The 24,527-nt window shown below is 39.2% G+C and overlaps 1 protein-coding gene across 1 annotated transcript in view; it reads left to right on the top strand.

Annotated features, from left to right (window-relative positions):
- Window positions 1-24,527, top strand: part of LOC122799397 (sodium- and chloride-dependent GABA transporter ine-like) — a 372,008-nt gene that overhangs the window by 321,085 nt on the left and 26,396 nt on the right. The window contains exon 12 of the mRNA XM_044068418.1: window positions 22,668-22,838. Coding sequence (XP_043924353.1) covers window positions 22,668-22,838 — 171 coding nt within the window. The remainder of the gene's footprint in view (window positions 1-22,667; window positions 22,839-24,527) is intronic.

The following is a 24,527-nucleotide window of genomic DNA, read 5'->3' as shown; positions in this document are numbered from 1 at the left end:
AATGTCTTACTGTGAGGCGACAATGCTACCGCAGCACCACGACCGCAGAATATGTATAATCAAATAAAAGCTAAAAAATAAAGAACTTCCGTGACCACTGTGTTAACTGCTTAGAAGTATCCCATTTTGATACTGACTGTCAGGCCTGTGCCTGTTTTGGAGACAGGGCATTGGCTGATTGTTGGGCCATGTTGGTTATGAAGGGGCTGCTTCCCGCTTCTTGCTTAGCCACTTCTTAGTCTTCTGGTTTGCCATCTCCTTCCAAGAAAACTGTTGAGAAAGGGAAGAGAAATAAGGAGAAGAAAAAGGACAGGAATAAGAAACGAAAAAGAAAATAAGAAAGAGGGAGAGGACAAAAACAGGCCAAAAGATGGCCTGCTAATTTCTTTACTGATCATGAGATGGCACAGAAGACCACAAGGCCTTCTACCTCCTTGGCTCCAATTGTAGAACCAGTGTTGTTACCTCCCCTGTATTGTTCGCTAATCTTGCAGCCATCAGCATCAGAGCCACTTTGGTCTCCTCCATATGAAATTCTGAACCCTTGTCTGCAGTGCTGGAGTCTGATTGGTTCCAGTCCCCATTCTTGGCCATTACTCCTGATGTAGAGTTCTTGACAGAACCTTCTACTCCTCAGATCCAGTGTTCCTTTTCAAAATCCAAGAGTTAGACAAACCCTCTGCACTGACCCACTAAGCCATACTTATTGGCTTCTTCTAGGTCTGCAAAGTCAATGTGGAGCCTTAGAAAATTCAATTTGGACAAGATGATGCAGATTTTCGTAAAGGTCTAGATTGGCCTTGGGATCATTCCCTCCCTCTCAGTTTTGAAGTTGGAGGGAACTCATTTTTTTTTCCATATATAGTATTTGTTTCTCCAGTCTTCCTGAGCTCCAACCACCCTGGATTTTATGCTCCTTTGTGTTCTCTTGTTAATGCTGACATCCTGGGTACTTTCGGCAATGACCCTGACCTTGATGAACTCAAGTCAGGCTCTCTCAAGAGCATTCTACATTCTGTAGCTGAGAAGTTGTGTTCAATGACTTGGGGTTGACCCTGAGGCTGTTGGAGCCATCCTTGCCCCTTGGTGCTTCTGCCATAGACAGTTTGTCACTTTTCTCAGCTTCAGACATGATCAGGTCAGCAGCTGTGGCGGAGACCTTTCTAAGGTCTGCGATCAAGAATGGTCCTCCACAAGTTGTCCAGCCTCAGCTTTGGTGTTCAATGCCATAGAAAGGATTTTGTCTCACTCAGCGATGGGATCATCACACCCTGTGTCACATCCACCCCAGGCTTCTCGTCTCCCTGGGATTTCAGGTTCACATCAATTTGTTCAGGAACAGCCTCTGCTGAAAGGTTTTGAGCAGCCATAAACTCAGGGTTCCCTGATTCATAAACCCAGGGCTCCCTGATGATTATCTGTCTCCCCCAGCTTTTGTTCCCCTTCCTCCTCTAGTGGAGCTGCATAAGCAGCATCAGTGTAAAAGGAGACACCTGTATTACCCTGAGTAGTCTCTGACAGAGGATTCTGGCCTTGATAAGAGGGACGGGGCCCAGAAATCCCCTCCCATGCCTCTTTTGTTGGCCTCCTTGAATTGAGGAAACAAAGAAGGGGAGAGTTAGATCACTAAACCTCCTTCCTATGAGGAGTCATTTTTTCTCAAGACCTTTGGTGATGACTTATCCATGTGTTGCATAGCACCCCTCCTAATGCACTCATTGACCTAGTGTCCAGGAGGGAGTGGAGACAGCCTGATGTGGTGGAGCTGATCCTGCACAAGCTTGACAAAATCTTGGTTCTGTCCAAATATATGTCGTACTAGGTTGTGTCCTTCAGTTAATGCCGTTGTTGTTGCTGCATTCACTAAAGGAGATCTGTCTGAAGAGTGAATCTGTTCACCCTCCAAATAGAGTCATGAGTGTTGAACAGATTTGGGAAGCTACACCCTTGGAGCGCTGAACTATTTGGCTTACCTGACTTGACTTCAGAGGGATTTGATCAATGAAGTGTCTATGTCAGTGGCTTCCCAACCAACAATTGAACCTTGTAAGTCCTCAGATTCTTAGTTGGCCACAATTTAATCTATATCCAGCATATCCATGCAGCTCATTTCCAAAGCAGGGGATGGTGCCGCTGGGTTACAGCAGTTCATTTATACACCTGGATGGGCTTGTGCAACTTTATGGAGTGCTTTGTGGCATCCTTAATGTCGTCTTTGATTATCCACCTTGTTTGACCCTAAAGTTAATACTAACCAGGAGTGAACAGGATGGTAAGACATTGTATGCTTTGTGAGTTCACTTTGCACCCCTCAGAGAACCTTCTCCCAGGTCCATAGGGGTGGGGGATGTCTGTTCTGAAATTCACACAGCATTATTCATGATGCTCCAAGTGATAGTGCCTCCCAAGACAGAGGGGGAAAATTTCAACAGATGGTGCCATATGAACAGCAGGGGACCTTTCTCTAGCAAGCCCTTCCAAAAGTCCTGAAGGTTTGTCAACTGCTGTGCTTTGGAAGCAGTTGAAGGTGCTTGCCTCTTCACCCCCAAGCATGGAAGGCTATCACTTCAGATGCCTGTGTGCTGACATTCATATCAAGAGGATACGTCATTCCTTTTCAGTTTACTCCAACTCTATAGCAAAGATCCCTTTCTGGGTGTGCCACCAAATCAGTGAAGGGAGGTAGTAATAGAGAGGTCCCACCAAACCAGTGAGGATCAGGTATCTAGTCAATATGTTTGGTAACCAAGAAAAACAAGGACCTTAGATGTATTATGGACCTAAGCAAGTTAAATGTGTTCATCACCCAAAAACCAAGTTCTGAGTGGTAACTGCACAGTCCATCTTACCTCTGCTGTGGAAGAACGATTGGATGTGCTCTGAAGACCTCAAGTTATCCAGTAAAGGTATGCATATCCTTTTTTCATGTCAAATGCCCTCCACCAGAAAAAGTTCATTGTAGTAAATGGGAGAAAAAATCATGGTAGTAAGTGGAAGTAATTTAGTATTTGGCCATATCACAGGTTTTGGATCCTTTCCTCACTCCATTAGGTGCTATTTTGGATTTTGTTGCATTTTTTCCCATCTGGGGCTAGCTACTCTACTATTACAGTTCATCTGGCTGCCATTTCTAATATTCGCATGAGTCTGGACCACATGCCCATTGTTCCTTTAAAATTTGTCAAAGCCTTTTTGAAGGGTTTATATTATATTCTCGAAAGCCAACAATGTCGAATCTGTCATTGTCGACATGATAATATCGAACGCTCAGAATCTCGAGCATGTAAGGGGAGATTTCTGTTTACTGCAATGTAGTGCGGTCTCTGAGTAGGTATATTTAAGTAGCAGGGGGTATGGGGAGGTGCACGGGTGCTTGCCCCCCTGCTTAAACCCTTTAGGGTACTTTTTTCTTTTTTGTCTTTTTATAAGGTCAACATTTGAAGACATCTACCATATTGTTTCAACCATATATTCGATGTTTTCAACCGTCGATCTTATAATATAGACCTTTTTGAAAGGTACCTTCCTTAGACCTCTGTTGATGGACCCAGTCCCTCCTTGTGATCTGCCCCTCCTTGTACAAGCTTTAACCAGGACCCCCTTTGAGCCTGCTACTGTGGATCTAAAGTTTTTATCCTAGAGGAATATTTTCTTGATTACAGTAATTTCTGCCAGATGGATTTCTGAAATGCAGGCCATGTCTATAATCTGCCTTTTTTCACAAAAACAGGGTGCCATTGCAGAGTAAGCCTTCTTTTCCACCTGTGGTGGCCTATGAGTCAAATCTAAATCAGTCTATTCAGTTGCCAGTATTTTTTTTTTCTAATTTTAGTAATATGGGGAAATACATGCGTCATTGCTGGGACCTTCATCATCACTTGAAATTTTACTTGGATGGGACTAAAGGTTTCAGAAACTGAATCAGCATTTTGTGACCTCTTCTACAGCCAAGCTTGGGAAACCAGTTTCTAAAGTCACTTTGTCTAGATGGCTTTTTGACTGCATTTCTTTTGTTTCTACTAATAATGATTTATCCTTACCTGCCAAACCAAAAGCCCATTCTACAAGGTCAGTGTCTACTTCAACAGCCTTCTTTTGTCCTGCTTCCTTACATAATATTTGTGCAGTGGCTACCTGGTTGTATTCTCATACTTTTGTATCCTTTTATAAACTTGGAAAATGATGATGAAGCCCTATACAGTGTGTTACCACACACGTACTGTATTCGAGCAGCTACAGAGGCTTATAGCAGAATTAACAATGCTACACAAGGGAAAACTAAATGCGTGGGAAAGCTAATAAACTTGGTGTTGAGTTACATTTTTTTCAGTTTCAATGGCCAGACTTACAAACCGACAAGGGGGATAGCCGTGGGTATGACTGTGGCCCCTACCCTGGCCAATGTAGCCTTAGCCAAGTTGGAGAAGGAATTTGTACTGCAAAGTGAATACCAGAGTTTTATGACCAGCTACCTTTGCTTTATTGATGATGGGTTCATAGTCTGGCAAGGTGAGAAATCTAAACTCACTCAGTTTATCCATTACATCAGTAACTTCACCTCCTTCCTGAAATTGACCATTTCCATCAGCTCGGAGTCAGTGCAGTTCCTTGATATGAATGTCAGTATCAATAAAGACAGAGGAAAATTAATTAGTAACTTATACAGGAAACCAACAAGAGTGAACTACTTACTTCACAATAGTAGTATTTATCCAGTAAAAACTAAGCACAGTGTAATGAAATCACAAGGCTACAGATTAGTGTGCATTACCACAGATTTGGCCCCTCTTCTAAAACTATAAATTATCTTAAAAACTGATTTCTTAACTAGGGAATATGAATCAAACATGTTACATATGATCCTAGATCCCATTAAAGATTCTAAAACTAACAATGGCCCTATGTGGAATAGGCCTTTTGGTAGAATTATGCAACAAGGACACCCTAACCCAAAAGCAGAGAAAGGTAAAGACAGTTGCATTCTAACTTACATCTGGGATTCCAATGCAATTAAAGCCATTATTAAGGAGAACTGGACAATCTTCACTGACCATCAGCAGCTTGTAAGGGTTTTAGGAGATCACCCTACTTTTGCATATAAGCATACATAGCTATGTGAAAAAGAAAAATAAGGAACACCAAGATGACATGAGCACTGAAATCTGTGGGGCACCTAACTGCACACTCTGTGAATTTTTGATGGAATGTGATTCATTTGAATGCCCTTGTCTTAAAAAGATGGTGAACTCTTCAGCAGGTGGTAAATGTAATAATACTGAACAAGTTGCATATAGGGCCATGTGTAATGACTGCCCGCATTTATGTGAGTAAGACTATGAAAAAACTGAAAAGGAGGAGTTCAGGCCACTTTCTGACATCAGACATAAATGCCAGAAGAATGCCTTATCCAAACACTTCCAGACATTCCGGTTTTAAATGTATCGTTCTGGACTGTGTGGAGATGAATGAGCTGGAAGAAGACGTCAGTGGTGTGTTGGATAAAAGAGCTATGCTGGCATTTGAAATTAAATGTATTCAGAAAACTGGGGCTTAACTACTATTGCTTTATTGAGTGTGTTGACTGCCACACGATCTGTAAAGGTTTTTTAGGAAATTTTTTGAGGAATATTTTTATGTACTAAAAATATACTAGATAATAAAAATGATGGGTAAAAATGTGTGCGCTTGTGTGTGTGTGTGTGTGTGTGTGTGTGTGTGTGTGTGTGTGTGTGTGTGTGTGTGTGTGTGTGTTTATAGGGGAACACTTCACAATGCTGAAATCCTGAAAGATCGAATTTCATATGGCCAAGACCATATGACTGAACTTTCGGAATCTTGACATTGTGAACGGAGATCCACATACAGTGCGGAATCGGAGATTTTCCTTTTCCTCACTGTAGTGCGATCTCAGAGTTCGAATATTTAAGTAGCGGGGGTGTGGGGGTGCAGGGGCAGGTGCCTCCCTGCAGAAACATTTAAATGGCTTTTTTGTTTGTTTTTTTTTTTTTGGATTTGTTTTGGAATTTCGATATTCTGAAACATTGATCATATGGTCTCAGTCATATGAAATTCAATGTTTCGGAATTTCGAAATTCTGAAGTGAATCCATATATATATATATATATATATATATATATATATATATATATATATATATATATAGATATAGATATATATATTAATATAAAATATGCTTTGATTAGATTTATTGCATCATACAATAGATTTAAATGTTAAATTCAAAACACACATTTTTTCATGCCGCTGTTACCATGTAGTATTGGTATAATTCCACCATTTAACATACTGGTAGAAGCTCATCCACACTTATACATTACTAGTTTACTTCACCCACTGTTTTCTATATTTATTGTGTGTTTTTTCTACTAGTTTTCATTATATAAACATGTTTTTGGGGCTGCAAACATGAAAACTGTCATGACAGTTTTTTTTTTTTTGCAAAGCACTGACATTTTTTCTGAGCTCTTAACTTTGTTTTTTATGCACACTAATAAACCTGGATGTATATTTACTAGATATTATTAGACAGATACATTTTTATATTTATAGAGTTCTAGTTTGATTATGTTTATGGTTAGAAAACTATGTGATTTTTTTTGAGTTTATTTCTTGTCACAGACCTGATGAAGGCTTTTTTATGTGCATCTTTTTATGTATATGTTATGCTTTTTTTAATACCTCATCTTGGAATGTGGGTTGCAAATAGATAGGTAGTGTTTTCCTTAACTAGAATTTAGTTGGATCTAATTAGTAATAGTGCATGGGGATGGGTACTTGCTGTTCTAAAATGCACTGTTACGGCCCTGTTTATATTATTTGCCATGAGTAGGCTGGTTTAAAATTAAACAATACGTATATTTTCCACACCTACTTCTAAGTATATAAAGGCTGATATGTTTAACATTATTAAAATATTTCTGATTTTTTGTTACTAAGGATCGCTTGTCTGTGATGAATAAAGGCTTGTTGCTTTGGAACACTACCTGGGTTTCATAATTTTTGAAATTATTGTGACTGAGCTCATCAACAAAGTTTTAAGACCACTATTTTGTCTGTTTTTTATTTTTTACTTTTATAAACTTGGCATTCAGTCCAAATATAAGGCTTCTTTAGGCTCCATCATTTTGGAGAATATTCTCTCTTGATATCACCCAGTTAGTTTAGTTGGGGACTCTGTCCTACCAGGTTGAGAGGAGATGGAAAAGACAAATGTGTATTTACGTTAACACTAGATCTATGTTGTCTTCTTCCATCCATCTCAGATCTGTCCCTATGTTACCCCTTCCAAATTCTCACCAGTATTTTGTGGCTCTTAATGGATCTTTGAGGACAGTCGAAAGTGTCTTACTTTAGACCCTTCTGGTCTTGGTCTCAGCCTTTTTGTCAGTGATGTATTTTGTATAGACCTGATTGGGGGGGGTGGCAACTCGACCTGAGGAGGCTTAGCATTGTAGGAAATTATGGGGGGAGAGTTGGAGCTTCTGACCCAAAATTCTGAAGTGCCGGCCTCAGATCTGATCCGAACCAATAACCCACAGGTTGAGACAGATAGAAGAGAAAAGCACAGATCTAGGATTATGGTAAGTACATAACTTTTGGTTAGTGAGGAAAATTCATATCTACTGACTTAAGTCAATTTGCATTGAAAATAGAACTCCTCAAAAGACCCCGTCATACAAAAGAAGAAAGACAAATGTTTTTAAGGGGCTGTAACCTACCCTCCAGTGGAGGGTGACAACCCAACTGGACCAGTAATGAAGGAGCCTCAATCCTCATCACTGGCAACTGTGAGGGACGTACACTGGGAGAATGACAGGTACACACAAACAGTATTTCCAGATGCAGGTCCCTGCATCAAGTGCAATTTCCCTCAAGAGCATACAGAGATCACAGTCAGTCTGGGGCTGGTTTCTCTGTCTTTCTTCAGATTCCCAGTAAGACTCCCCAGTGGCACAACTATAGCTGAGATCTCAGCAGAGTGTCCAAGCCAAGACCTCCAGTACCCTCTGTCGAACCAGTGCTTTGTGTTGCTGCCCACATAGCTGACGCACACTCTTTGAGGTTTGGTTTACACACACACACGCACACACCCACCTGGGAAAGGTGGCACAGATTTACTAGCTATGCCCCCTTTTGCTCAGACTATAAGATAGTTATCACTCCCACCAGCCAACTCTTTATCAGCTACTTTAAGGCCCTTAACAAGGGTGTCCAATCATACTGTGTAATATTAATGCAAGTGGTAGTTTGACCAAGACCGAGGCTGTTATGAGTGGCCCACACAGTGTTGCCAAATAAACACGCAAGTTCTCTCAAAACTTAAATATCTCTAGACAGATCAGCTGCAATGGAAGGTTTAAATATATTTATTTATTAATTTTATTTATTTTACATTTGTTTACCAGGAAAGTCCGACTGGACACAGGTCCTTTTTCAGCAGAGGCCTGGGGAAGAAAGATCCAAGAGTAACAAATATGTACAATAGAGAAAGAAATACAGCCAAGTGAGAAACAAATACATACAAGGTAGTGGTTTCAAACACAATAAGTAGAGCAACAGTAATTTACATAAAAATGGTTGCTACATTTAGTGGATATATCCAAATGATTATGTACAGTTAAAGTGAAACTACCATTTGTGGTAGATCATGCTATAGAGTAAGAGTAATGACAGTAGAGTGAAAAGGAGGAATAGGTAATCCAGGGGAGTTGCAGGTGCAGAGCCAGGTGTTAGTAAGATGCGTTTTTAGAAGTTTTTTAAATTGAAGTGTTGAGGAGTTAGTTACTAGTGAGTTAGGTTGATAATTTGGGTCTATATTATTTCTTCAACAGCTTGGGTTGTCGAATGCTCAATGATCGACATCTAAGCGTCGAAGTTTCAAAATCACGAATGGCCATATACGCAAATTCTTTCCTCGGGAAAGACTTTGCTTGGTTGTTATCGGGGATATACCCTTTCCTCAATGTAGAGCGATCTCGGAGTTAGTATATTTAGTTAGGGGGTGTGTGGGGGACACAGCCACCCACGTCGGGGGGGAACGGAGCCCCCCACTATATTTAGGTTGAAAAGTTAATTTTATTTCCGGATGGCCTAAAGATTTCTTTCCAGAGGAAAGAATTCATGTAAATCATTTGCGATTTTGAAACTTCAACGCTTAGGTGTCGATCATTAAGCATTCGACAACCTAAGCTGTCGAAGAAATAATATAGACCCGTGTTTGGAGATGTAGCTGAAAAAAAATGGTTTACTGCTGAATTATTAGCTTTGCTGGTGTTTAGAAGTAGTTTGTTGCTGGAGCCAAGGGGTCTTGAGGAGGAATATGGCTGAATGATATCTTTGAACGCAGTTTTTTTTTTCTGATTGATAGAGTATTTTGTGGGCAAAGGTAAGTTGATTAAAGAGAAGTTGAGAGAGTATTCAAGCCACTTGAGCTGCTTAAGTGATAAGCAGTGATGTGACTTGTATGAGGCATTAGTGGCAAACTTGGACATTTTATTGTAACAGGCTTCGAGTTTGGCTAGATCTGTCTTGTGGAGGTTGGTTAAGATTGGGGAGGCATACAAGACAGTTGAGAGGAGGTGGGTTCTAACAATTGTGGCTTTTGTATTTGTTAGAAATCTGTTGTTTTTATATCGGAGACCTAGTTTTTGTGAACTTTTTGAATGGATTGGACAAAGTGAATATCAAATTTCAGGTTATTGTCAATTTCCACTCCTAGTAATTTGGTATGGTTTGTTAGGGTGACAATAGTTTTATTTTTAGAGAGAATACTGAAGGTTGTGGATAGGGAGGTGTATCTGGTTGGGTAGAAAAGAAGTTTTGTTGTTTTTTAGAATAAGTTGGGAGCTAGTGAACCAGGATTCAGCAGATAAGAAGAATCTTGAGTAATGGTATGGAGGTCTTTGAGGGAGGAAGTTGAGCAAATCAGGGTAGTGTCATCAGCGTACTGAACTGCTGAGGCCTGGGTTGTAGCCAAGTGGAGCTGGTTGATAAAAAGAAAAAAAGAAGAGGACCAAGGATGGAGCCTTGGGGAACCCCTAAGGTGACAGGGTGAAGGGGTGAAAGATCTTGTTGCCAGCTGGCAGCCTGTTGACGTTCTGCTAGTTAACCTTGGAACCAGGTGATAGTGGGGTGACTGAGGCAAAGGGAGGAGAGGACATAGATGAGTTTGGAGTGGTAGACCATGTCAAAGGCCTTGGACAGGTCCAGGAATATGGCTGATACAAATTGACCATTATTTCTATGCTGGTTAACTGTGTGTATAAAGGACAGTAAGGCTGTGGTGGTGCTGTGAGAAGGGTGAAAACCATGTTTGGTATTTTATTTATTATTTATTTATTGCAGTTGGTTTACCAGGATAGTCCATTGGGCCACAAGGAACCCATTTTCAATGGAGTCCTGGGGAGAAAAGCTCCAAAAATACATTTTAGATACCTACAAACATATATTCAAACATACACTCAAAGTTTAACAATAAGGTAAAAAAGCAAAAAATGTACAGCTAGATACAATGTGCAAAAAATGTAATAATATTAATTTGTACAGAAATATCCATTTATACAGAGTAGTTAGGAAAAACTTAGTCACTAGAAAGTTGGAGGAGATTCAGTGAAATGATGAAGTGGTGGAAGAAGAGAATCATTGGACTTGTCTAATAATTTCTATAGAAATTTGGGTATAGTAAGATGTAGCAGAGTATGGAGGGAGAGAGAAGAGAAGAGTAGGTTATGTATGGTGGGAGCAGGAGCATTCCCACTGAGATGCTAGGTGTGTATCGAGAGATTTTTTGAAAGCAGAGTGATTAGAGGTGGTACGTATGAGTGAAGGAAGGGAGTTCCAGATGCGAGCTAGGTTGAAAGATAGGAGGTTTTTGCCTGGGGGATGTGTAGGTTTATGGACTTTGAGTAGGTTTTGATTGTTTGATCTTAATACTCTATTGGGTAGATGCATATTAAATGCAGAGGAAAGGGAAGGACAGAGGGAGGGGTTGAGAATAAGCTTATGGGCTAGAGTTAGCTGAGTGTAAGTGAGTTGATTGGGAAGTTCTAGCCATTTTAGTTTCTGGAGGGAAAAGCAGTGGTGAGTGGAAGATTTGTGGCTGGTGGCGAATGTTGCAATTTTGTTGCAGCAAGAGGAAAGTTGTTTTCTGAGAGAGGATTGAAGATTAGTTAGGAGTGGGGCGCCATAGAGGAGGGAGGGGATAAGGAAGGATGAAGCAAGTGTTATTTTGGTAGCAGAGGTAAGGTAGGCATTTTGTCTATAAAGCATACCAAATTTCTGGTGGGTTTTTTTTATGTTTTTTTGTAGGTGAGAGGTAAATTTAAGTTGGCTGTCAATTTGTACTCCAAGTAGCTTGGTCTCTGACACTAATTCTAGGGAAGAGTTATCTTGGCTAGTGATTGAAAATGTATTCATGTTGAGATGAGTAGCTTTAGAGGGAGTAAAAATCATTAGCTTGGTCTTGGAGGCGTTAAGAGCTAGGTGATTCTTTAACATCCATTGTTCTGTTATAGAAAAGGCATCTTGAGTTTTTGAAGTGTAGAGATAGAGGTGGCTGAGCAGATGGTTGAATCATCTGCATATTGGATGATGTTTGAGAAAGGGATTGATTTGTGGAAGTCCTTTATAAATATGTTGAAGAGAACAGGACCTAGAATGGAGCCTTGTGGAACACCTGTAGGGGTATTAAGGAATGAGGAGGTAGTTTTTTTCCATTTTACTGCTTGCTTCCGGTTGGCTAGGTAACTAGAGAACCATTTCAAGGAAGAGGAAGAAAGGTTAAGTTCTGAGAGTTTAGTTATGAGCAGGCTATGTGAGATTGTATCAAAGGCTTTGGAGAGGTCTAGTAATAAGGTAGAGACAATTAGGCCAGAATCACGAGCTCTATTTACTGTTTCAAGGAAGGAGAGGAGGGCTGTCATAGTACTGTGGTTAGGTCTAAAGCCATGCTGTGTAGGAGTTATAAGGTGATTTTCTAGGAGATGAGGGAGGAGTTGAAGGTGGACACATTTTTCTAGGATTTTGGAAATGGGGGCAGGATGGCTATGGAAGTTGTTGATGTTGTTATTTTTGTGGAGAGGAATGATATATGCATATTTCCAGATTTGGGGAACTGTGCATTCTTGGATGCTGATGGGATATGCGAGTGTATCAGCAGCTATACTAAGAAAGTAGGAAGGTATATTGTCAGGGGCATTGGTACAAGGTTTCAATTTCTTATGCAGTTTCTTTATAGAGGATGTAGGCATGGGATTGAATGAGAGGGAAGTGGAGTTTGGGGAGGGAGAGTTGGAGGGTGGAGGTGTTTGGAGTAAAGGTTGTGTAGTAGAAGTGGTAGAGGAGTTAGAAGATGGGGAACTGGAAGTAGAAGTGGTGAAGGATAGAGTGTGAGTTGGGGGGGTGTTAGAGAGCATAGTGGAGTTGGAGAATGAAGATGTCAGCTTTGCAATTAAATCAATAAAAAATGAGTTAAATTGGGTGGCTAGGTCTAGTTCAGAGGCATTAGAATCAGGGGTGGGAGTGTCTGGTGTACTAGGATGAAGCAGAGTGGAGATCCCTTTCCAGAATTTTTGAGGGTTGTTTTTATTTTGGTTTTGGAGTGTATAAAAATAGTTTTGTCTATCAGAGGTGATGAGTTTCTTTACTTTATTTCGAAGCATTTTATATTCATTAAGGAGTAGACTTGTTTTAAGCTTCTGGTAGCGTGACCAGACTTTATCTCTGTGTCATGGTAGCAAGAGTGTGTTTAGAGAGCCAAGGGGCTGATTTTGTCTTTATTCTCTCTGTCCTTAGGGGAGCTTGAGAGTCAAGTAATGTCAAGAAAGTTGTATTAAAGTGTGACACTGCTATGTCTAGTGGAAGGGTTTTTAGGCAGTTCCAATTAACTGCTTGTAAGGAGTTTACAAAGGTAGTTGGGTTGAAATGTTTTTGGTCACGGATAGTTATATAGTTGTGAGTTTGTTGAAGGGCAGTGGGAAGTCGGTTGGTGAAAATGGGTGAGTGATCACTAAGGGAGTCTGGAAGGGTACCACTGTTGGAGAAATAGTGAGGGTGGGAGACAAGGATCCAGTCCAGTACTTCCACTGGAGAGGTTTTTAGTAGGGCGAGTTACTGAATTGATTAGTTGAGAGAAATTATATAGGTTAATATTTGAGGGGTTTGTTGGAGATTGGATGCAGGCCCAGTTGATGTTTACATCTCCCATGATTATGGTTGGTAATGTTATTAGACATCCAAGAGAGGATATGTTCAAGTGTGGAGATATTGTCCCCTGGGGGTATATAAATGGAAGCTAGACAGATGTGTTTGTGATTAGTGATTTGTAGTAGAGTAAGGAGAAGTTCAGCATTGTTAAAGTGTGGAGTAGGTTTATTGTAGGGAGTGACTGCTAGGTTGGATGAATATACGAGGGCCACCCCACCAGCCTTTTTGAGGGGCCTGTCTTTCCTGATGATGGAGTAGTTTGGGGGAATAATTTCAGAGTCTTTTATATGTGGTTTTAACCAGGTTTCAGATATAGATAGGATATCAGGTTTATTGTGTATGAGCCAGGCATGGAGGTTTGGGACTTTATTTACAATACTTTGGGAATTTAAAGAAGTAAAAAGTAAGGATTTCTTTGTGTTTGTTATAGGGGAGGGGCCTGGGTTTGGGTGGATATCACCAGACAAGAGAGTGCTGATATGATATAGCATGGAACAGTTTATGTGGGCAGATAGTAAGGTAAAGATATTGACTTTTGTTGTAGATTGGAGGGGTTTGCTAGTAGTTATGAAGATGGGGAGTGTATGGTAAGAGAAGAGTTTGTATTGGAATAAAAGGAGATAGTTAGAAGGATATAGATAGGGGGAAATAATAGTATGAATGAGGGAGAGGTAAGTTTTGATAATTAGTAATGTGAAAGTGTTGCAAGTGTATTGAAGTGGGTTGGGAGAGATGGTTGTAATGGAGTGAAGAGGCGAGAAAGAAAAGAGAAAAAGATATGAGACAATTTTAAAGACATGTTTGGAGGAAAGAGACAGAATAAATGGATGCGAGTAGAGGTAGATGGTGTATAAAGGAAACTAATTATAGAGTAGCAGGTAATTTACCTATGTAGTAATAGATATGTGGAGAGTAGTACTATATGAGACTATATATTGGAGAGAAGTGTTTAGGCAGGAGAATAGATGATGGGGGTTTGTAAGAGGGCTGGCGTGTCCAGATGTATGCCACTGATTGGAGTAGACTATTAGTGGGTGTGGTGTATGGAGGTATATAGGTAGATGTACTGGGGGCGGGTGGGATTTGGGGGCAGGGTAGGGGAGCGGAGTGAGCCCAGTAGAGCAGAAGAGGAGCGAAAAACTATCAGTAGAGCAGTGTTCAAGAAGGGTAAGTAGTATATGGGTAAGTGGAGAGGGCCTAGATATGGAGGGGAAGTGGACTAAAAGTATCAGGGGGAGAGAGTGAGGGAGTGAGATGTGAGAGCTAAGAGTCAGAGAGAGAGAATGTCTAATGTCAAGGGGAGGGGATGTCCACTAGTGGATAGAAAGCTCTACTCTCCAGGAAAAAGGGGCTAATTAAAAAATGGGAGAAGGGGAAAAACAGTGCTGGGAAAAGGAGTAGAAGAGATGGAGAAAAAAAAAAGGGGAAGGAAGGCTAATTAAAAAAAAGAGGGGGGAAAAACAGTGCTGGGAAAAGGAGTGAGGTGGAGGAAAAACTCAGTAGAGCAGTGTTCAAGAAGGAAGTGGACTAAAAGTATCAGGGGGGAGAGAGTGAGGGAGTGAGATGTGAGAGCTAAGAGTCAGAGAGAGAGAATGTCTAATGTCAAGGGGAGGGGATGTCCACTAGTGGATAGAAGCTATCTACTCACCAGGGAAAAAGGGGCTAATTAAAAAATGGGAGAAGGGGAAAAACAGTGCTGGGAAAAAGGGTGAGGAGTAGAAGCAGAAGAGTGGGAGAAGGAAAACAGTGCTGGGAAAGAGGGTGAGGAGTAGAGTTGGAGTAGGATTACAGTAGTTATCAGGCTTATTAAATACACATACTTTCTTATGATCTTTAGGGAGCCTCTCCAGTATCCACCCAGGCAAAGACACAGGGGGAGATTCAGGGCAAGAGAGCTGGAGGACAGGAAAAAGGTAGAAGTCTGTTACAGAGAAAAGAAAAAAAAAAAGTATTATCTATTCATATCTAATCTGGTATTAGATAGGAGCTTGTGTGTAAGGAGATAGTCCAAAATTTGGGTGTGTAAGACCCTTTCCAGAATTTTTGAGAGAGGGATAGAATTGCAGTTGGGCAATAGTTTGTTAGTTCGGTGGAGTTACGTACTTTGTGTAAGGGGAAGATTTTCCAGATGTTGGGGACGTAAGCTTCAGATAATGACTGTTTATAAGTATGGATAACAGGGTATGCAATTGCTACTGCTGCAATTTGCAGGAAGTCAGCAGAGAGATTGTCAGCACCTAAGGTAGTGGGTTTAAGTTTTTTTAGTAGTTATGGTATTAGTGGAGACAGGGTTTAGTGTAAACTGCTTGTTGCTTTTGGGAGGGTGTAAACTGTTGTGGTTTGGGGTATGAGGGGTGTGGTTGAGGCTGGGGTAGGAGGGGTGTGGTTGAGGCTGGTCTGAGTCATTGCAAGTTGTTGAACTGATTCTGTGAAGTAAGTATTAAACTGAGTGGCTACGTTCAGGGAGTTGTTCGCTGTTGGTTGGGATGGAGTGGTTGTTTTTCCAGGATGCAATATATTAACTGCTGCCCAGAATATTTGAGGGTTATTTTGATGTTTATTCTGTATGTTGTAATAGTAGTTGCTTTGTCTAATTTTACTAGTTTTTTTTTTGCTTTATTCCAGAGTTCTAGGAAGGTTTGTTTAGTTGTATAGGATTTGGTTTTATGATATTGTTCCCAGACTTTATCTCTGGTTCTGAGCAGGGATCTAGATTTTTTACTTAGCCAGGGTATGTATTTTGATTTCACACTAATGGGTTTTTTTTGGGGGGGGCATGATAGTTGAGTATGTTTAGGAAGGTGGAGTTAAAGGACAGAATGGCTTCCTCTAGAGGCAGGTGCGTGAGAGGTTCCCAATTGCAGCTTTTTAGGGCAGAGATAAACCTGTTTGGATCAAAGAGTTTTGTTTCTGATCAGATGGATAGAGGGCTGGTAGTTTTGATGAATGCAGTTTCTTAGGAGAAAGGTAGGATTGTGGTCACTAAGGCCGTCAGGGGGGTAGCCTGAGTGGGATGAGTGATTGCGATTGCTAAGCAAAATCCAATCGAGGATGGATTGAAGTTTAGAAGTTTTATCAGTCCTAGTGGGAGACATGATGAATTGGGTGAAGCCATAAAGGTTTACATGTGATGTAGGATTTGGAGAGGAACAAAGGAGCCAATTGATATTAAAGTTGCCCATTAGTACAGTTTCTATTTAATAGTAAATACTATTATTTATTTATATTTAATAATAAATAATAAAAAAACAAGAAAATACTCAGTATATAATCACAGTGACATCAGCGTTCAAAATCACAGGATGTATTTAAAACAACATTGCAGGACAATCTCAAATAAAGAAAAATATCTAAACTAAGCTTTGCTATATTCCTGACTATATCTAAGAGACTATATTCCTGCCTATATCTAAGAGAATTGTACTATTCCCTAATAACTTACTTCACCAGAGCAAGGCAGATGTGTGGTGAATAGTTCTGTTGTTGTCTGGTCAAAGACAGAGTACAGAACACACCATCTCTCTGAGACTTCTCAAATTAATATTTCAAATATTACTGCTAGGATAGCTTGCAGAATGACACCATTTCCTGTCATCTGACTCTATCCCAGGTGAAACCCCCACTGCTGGAAGCTGGCAGCATTTAACATCTACCTTTGAAAATACATAGACCTCAGGTCTTTGACAGATGCTGGAAGTCATAAAACAATTGCATTCCTTCATACTTTCAGAGGTAGTATTTAGTTCACTTCGAAGATAATACAGAAAGCTTCTCAGCACAGACTCTGTGTGTGTATCTGCAAAGAAAACTGAAAGATACCATCTTTTATTGTGTAACCATGATTTAAATTTCAGTTATTTTTCTGAAGGTAACATCCCTTATTCCAGTTTCCACTATTAAAATATATACATTTAAACAGTTACAATAATGCATGTAAATTTCTGTCCTATTCCAGTAAGACACACTGTAGTTACATTTTAAACAGCACTTTGCAAAAACCTTTTCAACACACACTTCTGTATCAGCAGTTTGATATACACATGACGTACAGTTCTAATACATCTGTAACACAAGCATCTTATATAAATCACGTTGATATTCACAAATGACTTAATTATTCGCAGAATTCCAAATATCTGTGCTGGCAGTATCCCCCATGGTCACAGAGGGTTCTCTCCCCTCACACTTTTTTTATTAAATATAAATCCAGTCACATACCAACAATGAGGAAAAGAGCCAGTGTCAATGAGTTCACTTTTCATTAAAAATGTAAGTCAGTTGAATGAGATGATTCCAGGGGGGCAGGTAATTTAGGATATGCAAGCTGCTGAGGACTTCTGTAAGTAACATTTCCCAATTATAGAGATACACTTAGTGAGACAGTAACCACATAGGCATTTAAGGTTGACAGCGCAGCTCTCCTCCTGATATGAGCTCTGCATACATGAATGCTTTTTAATTTTGCCTTTAGACTGGTAGTGTTAATATAATGGCTTGCATCTCATTATCCGGTAAGTTTTAGACAGAAATTATGGTAAAAACCAGACACTCCTTTTTTTTTTCTCTTGCTATATAATATTTAAATTTTAGAAGCAAACTGAGTCACTCAAGCCTGGGAGTCATGTTAGTGTTGTTTGCCTTGATGATCGATACTATTCAGAGTTCATGATAACAGAATTAGGAGGCCTATAACATTCTGTATACTGTTAAAGTAAAGTTGGCATCCATGGATGTTAGTATTTTTAATGTTTCAAGTGAAATAATTATGTTTTTACTTCACATTTGTACTTGTTTATAGTACAGAAATTTCAAAATGTGCCATAGTCTGACCTTAGAATACTCTCCAGCCATTACGTACATTTTTGTTAAAAGACAAGAACTTGTGCTCCAGTAACATCCCCATAACTTATCAATAGAGAAAAAAAAACAGAATAATCTGCAGCTAAATATGTCTCTCTTAAGTAAAAAATTAACAGTTTGCCAGGCTGATCAGAAGTGGCCCATTTTGGCCTAGTTTCTAAGGGGTTAAGTGCTGCATATTTCTTTACATCTTTCGGAAGCTGTTCCCTAATTTCTGAGCCCTGTAGTATCAGGGGCCAATTCTTTTGATGTTTCTCTGTTGGCTTCTCTTGTTCTGTTATCTGAAAAGTGAGTTACACCCCATTATCATCTAATATTGAATAGATTTGGACAGACAGGTAATTTGCAGTGCTAAGCAAACTTATAGGTTCATAGGTATTTACTAGGCTAACAACCACAAGGGCCTTTTTAAACCTAGCCATGCATCCCAAATCTGTGACAAGTTCTGATACTCTTGATAAGTGTAAGCATGAGCCTGGGAGATGAACCATTTACAGGTTGCCTGTGTCCATTAGAGACATAGGTGCCAAACCAGGGATCAGTTTCCACTTTCCCATCCAATTGTCCAAGTTGCAATTGAATTGGGTTAGGGAAGAACTCTGCTTCACATGGATGGGGAGCCTGTTCCATAGATGGGGTAGGCCCTGGGATACATACTTATCTCTCCAGCAGGCCCTATTTATATCACAGGCAAGATTTAAGTCTTTAGAACGGGTAATTTGTTTGTTTTGCTGATATGCGGGAGGTCTGTCTAAGTGGGGTCTGACAATGGCCCTGTATGCTAGACATAGATCTCCCCTCAAAAGCCTGCAGGAGACAGAATACAGGGATAGGGCCTTGAGGAAGTCTGCATAGGACATTTTACTTATGCCCTGTATTCTTTTAGTGAGGAACCTCTGTGGCCATTCCAGTTATTGGATATGCCTTGGTAGGTATATACCAAAGGGAACATTGTACTCAATGATAGGTCTGATGAATGTCGAATACAGTGGAACAATGACTTCCTTAGACTTAGATGCCATATATTTGTTTATAAGTTGCTCAACATAGAATGATTTCCGCACCACTACAGACACGTGATGGACAAATGCTAGATTACTGTCTTTGTGTGTCCCTAAGTCCCTGACTACTGGGTCAACTCTTAAGAGGTGTGTTGTCAATATGATAGTTACCAGGGAAGGATAACGTCCCAAAGGATACTATTATACATTTCTTGGCATTTAGTTTTAGTCCATGGCTCTGACACCAGTTTTTTGTCTGGCAGTCCCTCCTGAAGAATATTTGTGTCAGTGTAAAATTCAATGACGGTACGTAATTTGCAATCATCTGCAAATTTAGTCATCCAGAGACCACAGACATTGGCCCTGACTTCTGAGAAGTAAATGTCAAAAAGGAGCGGTCCAAGGGTGGTCGTGTCATTTTTGTTATTTATTGTAATAGATAAAGTTAATATTGTTTCATGGGGGGAGGTGGGAAAACACAATAGAATATAAGGGACTAAGGTGACAGCTACTAATGAATGAAACCCAGCTTCCTGGCATCAATGAAGCAATCTCGATTACCAGTGTTCTGAGGTTGCGGGCAACCGAGTTGTAAAATAAAAACAAGGTGTTCAATCTAGTTTGATTTCAAAAGTTAAACCGAGTCATCCCTGGTTAGTGTTTGGAGGGGTAACTCTTTGGAAATGTCAGTTTGTTATTGTTAAGAAAAAAAATTGGCATGAATTTCATGTTTTATCATCATTAATTTTAATATAATTCAAAGGAGCTTTTATACATAGTTCTGTATTTTTATTATTTACACTCATGAGTGAATATATATATATATATATATATATATATATATATATATATATGTGTGTGTGTGTATATATATATATATATATATATATATATATATGTGTGTGTGTGTGTATGTATATATATATATATAATGTGTGTGTATGTATTTGCTAAGTTTTTAAATACGTATGTGTCTTTAAGAAAGAGAAGTCGGCTGTCATGTGATGTCATGTTTGAATTCTTTAAATACAGCACCTGGTGCTGTTTTTAACAGATTTTAATGATGTCTGATTTAACTTGTATACAAACAAAAGTGCTCAGTCTTAATAAAACTTATTTCTTCTTGGATTGTCCTCACCTCATCTTGTCAGTGTAGTTCTATTTTTGGTTCCTGATTAACATGCTGAGTTATGGAATAAGCATTTGCTGATTTTTTAATCTTGTGCCAGTACCACTTGCTGACAAGTCACATGACCGACCCTGTCAGACCAATTGTGTGGGGAAGGTTGTAATGAGAGTACCCCTACTTCCAGTGATAGCCTTACCAAAACACTGAAGCACTATGCCACATACACTGTACATGTCCCATGCCTTATACTGTACATTCCTTGCTCTACTGATCGCATCAGATTGGGTCTTTTGATAGTAGAAAATTCAATGTAATAATTAAATGTAGAATCATGTTATTTATCCTTTGCAGTACTGACACTGTTCTGGCAGCCGTTGTTTACTGAGTCCTACATTGTGTTCCTGTATCTCCTCTCTATTTTTGTTATATTGTGTAGCGATGGGGCTATTTACTCAGGTCAGGCAGCAGCACCAGCAACTTGCATCATAGATTGCACATCAGTTCCCCGATCCATTTAAAATCCAGTCCATTGTACAGATAAGAAGCTTCACCACTTTAAGTAAAAAAAAACATTCTAGTCAATATTAGGGTAACATTTATTTCAATGCTGATAGGATATGTGTACAAATTTTGTATAGTGCACCGGGTGACATGTTTATGCTCTGAAATCAGTGAAGCTACAGGCTTGTTAAGTAGCTTTCTGGCATTAATAAGGTGTGTAACAAGCTTTTATTAAGCTACCTCTTCAGTGCAGTTAAGCACTAAACTTGCACCAAAGCATTAACAGTGCTTAGTGCTTAGTGGACACAACATAAGAGTAACAAAAAAGCCTTTAGATACTTCAATCTGACTTTTTTAAATAAGAATAAATGTTTACTGGCTTTACAGTGCTTTACTTGGGTGGCTGCTTTCTATCTAGCAGCCATAGCTCTCCGCCATTTACATCCAGAACTGGGAAAATGTAGGAATACTGTTTAAAATATTACAACTGTTAACCTGAGATGTTGACAAAATAAAAGAATGTGAATTGACATTCATTTTCTAAAGTTAGTCTGTAACTCTAATTATTGTCACAATTTATTAAGTACAGTGTTCCAGCTTTTCTACCAAAATCAGCAATACTTGGGAAAATTTGGAGTTAAAATCAGGGACATTTGAGAGGTATAGCTGCAGTGGTTAATGTGTTACTGCTTACCAAACAGCAGAGCTCTTGAGGTAAATTTCTTAACATCTGTGTCTTAAGTACATAGCATCTTGGTTAAGATAATAAAACTGATCATAATTCTCTGTCATCACCAAGAACTGTAGCTATCATTCCTAGGTATATTGTTCCCCATTACACAAATGCAAACAAAATAAAGAATATTTTTTCTTATTTAGTTTTGTTGCTTGTTTTGACATTCACTCAAATGTATTGTTTTTACTTCAGACGTGCTGCATTTCAAGATTAGATAAACTAATCCCTCTGATATGTCAGAATACAATGTTGTTACCAGTAGTTGCAGACAAAACATTGAGGGCTTCAATTAGCTTAGTGTAGTAGCGCAATTTGCATCAGACCATATTCACTGATATGCTTGTCTGCATTTAAAATTAATAGCTTTATAGCAGAACATTAATTTGCATGCCTTGTCTTAGAAAATTCTGTATCCTCAATTCAGTATTTGGTATTCATGACTTTTTCCAATGTTTAACTGTAGACGTATGTGGTTGTACATATTTTCATGTTTGATTGATTGACTGATTAATTCAATTTGTTAGCCGGGGTAGAGCACTGATCAACACTGGCTGGTTTCAGCCTCAGCCTGGGAGCCTACAGATTACAACCAATACAGAAGTAATACATTGGGTAAATGCTATTATATAACAGTGGTAGACGCACATAAACAGCAGCAAGTTTGTGTACAGTAATGTACATATTGACAATAGATAGTCAGACAAAGAAGTTGAGAGTAGACAAGCCGATGTCATGGACAGTAACTAAAAAAAAACACTGCTTAAAAACATCTTTAATATCCTCTAAATATCACTCTTAATTTAAACATCTTTCCTTTTTTACCTTGCAAGATATTTCCAGTTATGGGGAAATGGTGTATTTGTTTTTGTGTGTGTCTTACTTTGTGTTTGTTAAATGGAATACAGCATTGTGCCATATAGAGTTCGCTCGGGGGCACTGTTTGGGTAAATGATTTGTTCAGAGTCACATAGTAGGAACATGGAGGGTATTCCATTAGCTGAAGTAGGCTAGTTGGTTGTGATGTACTGTACTGTAACATGTTTTTGAACTGTGGAGGGAGGTGATGCTTAAAGGTAACCCATGCAGAGAGAGAAAACTGAAATAAAAATCAGCTTTATGAAAAAACAGTCATGAATGCAAAGTTCTTCTTCCAGTGTTGTAGCTGTCCTTAATGTTTACTGGTGTATCCTTTTTCTTCTGTGTTTATTTGTTCTAGATTATTTTGGTGTCTAGTATAATCCAATATACTCCAGCAAGATATGGAAAATTCTACACTTATCCACCTTGGGCTGAATCCATGGGTTGGTTTGTCTCACTTTGCTCAATTATTTGGATTCCACTTGGAGCTATTCATACATTATATTACAGTAGTGGGTCTCTCTTGCAGGTAAGCACAATTTCAGCAGCTATTTTAATTAGTTTACAAGAAGTGAAACCGAATGTGGAATGTATTATGTCATCTGTACCGAATAGCCCACCTCCCTAAAGTTGCTGTACAAGTTGCATTCAGTATCCTGCAGTAATATTTACTTCCATGCTTGTTTTCCATACCAAGATTCACATCAGCAGATCTTTAGAGCGGTATTAATTCTCTGTCGCAACCACGATCATCAGGATTTCAATTTCCACTTAAATTAAGAATAATAATTTAAGGCAGAATTAAAATCCTGCTTTTATGCAGGGATGCAAAACCCCCTGCATTCCAGTACTTTAATACAATCATCTTCAAGGTTGCTGTACCTCAGGAAAAGGCTAATTTCATGTACATTGACCTCCTACAAAAAAGTCTATTTTTTGCTTTCGGTGGTAGCAAAATCATTTCTTATACTCATTGCATAATTTTAAAGCTTAATATGTCTGCATCATTAATCTTGACATGCCAGATTCTTAAAAAATATTTAAAATTCATTACTTCTGTATGATAATAGTGGAAAGCACACATTTATTCTTCATGTAATGAGTTTAAAGATTAAAAATGAATCTCAGGGATGCCAGGCAGCATTTACTACTTCATAGTACGGTGATCTTCATCTATACTCGTGTACAATGTGCACCTTCACATCTATGGAAAGATTGCATTCATTTTAATCTAAAGTACAATTTAATGTGAACCTGCATTTAGCAACTTAAGCATGCATGCATCTGCACTATTTTATTTCAGACATTCTGTATACAGCTGCAGACATTGCATTTGTTCAGAACTGAGCTGCCGAACAGTGAAATAAGGATGCTCATGGGATACTGGTTGTTGCAGTTTTCTGGAAAGCATTGTAAAGAACTTTATCTCCAGGCGTTTTTTGCAAAATTAAAAAAAAATTATAATTTATTTAGATACAAATTTTTCAGAATTATTTGAGGACAGTGAATCCATAGCTTATCTGAAATATAGTTAGAAATGTGAATGGTTTCTGTACTACAGCATTTCTGGTAAACCTACTTGATGGGATTCATACAGAGATCCTACAATGTGTACTCCAAAATAACATGGGAAGCAGCCATGTACAGGGTGTGGACAGTTCAAAGAGTGAAAACACAATGGCCAGATCTGCACAATATGCAGTATATGCAGATAACCTCATATTGGTGCATAAACAGCACAGTTCATGCATATGAAAATGCAGCAAGCCAAAGCAGCAGACTGATTCAAAGGTGTATGAAACAAGAGCATTCCAAATTGATACTCACCAGTTTTCATAGTATTATCAGAGTTCACTAGGCTATCGACCTGGAGGTCATTTCAAGCCTAACCATTTCATACCAATGTAATACTGTAGATACGCTAGTCAATACCCAGGATTGCATTTAGTAATGCCAGCCCATGTCCAGGAAGGTTGTAGGCACTATCCCTGGAAAGAATTTACAGTGCCTCATCCACTCGTCCAGGTTCCTGTTGAACAGTGTCATAGAGGTGCTCTGTTTCACATGAGTTGGTAGCCTATTCCAAAGACACGGCAGTCACTGGAAGACAAATCTGTCCTTCCAGCATGTCGTATTTAAGTCGCAGGTCATATTTAGGTCCCTGGAACAGGTAGCTCTAGTTCCATTTGATTTATGAATGTGTAGAAAATTCATTAGG

The sequence above is a fragment of the Protopterus annectens genome, chromosome 4.part0 (assembly GCF_019279795.1).
Source record: "Protopterus annectens isolate FY-2018-M chromosome 4.part0, PAN1.0, whole genome shotgun sequence".
NCBI lineage: Eukaryota > Metazoa > Chordata > Ceratodontiformes > Protopteridae > Protopterus > Protopterus annectens.
The sequence above is the reverse complement of the archived record's forward strand: the minus strand, read 5'-3'. Positions and strand labels throughout refer to the sequence as shown.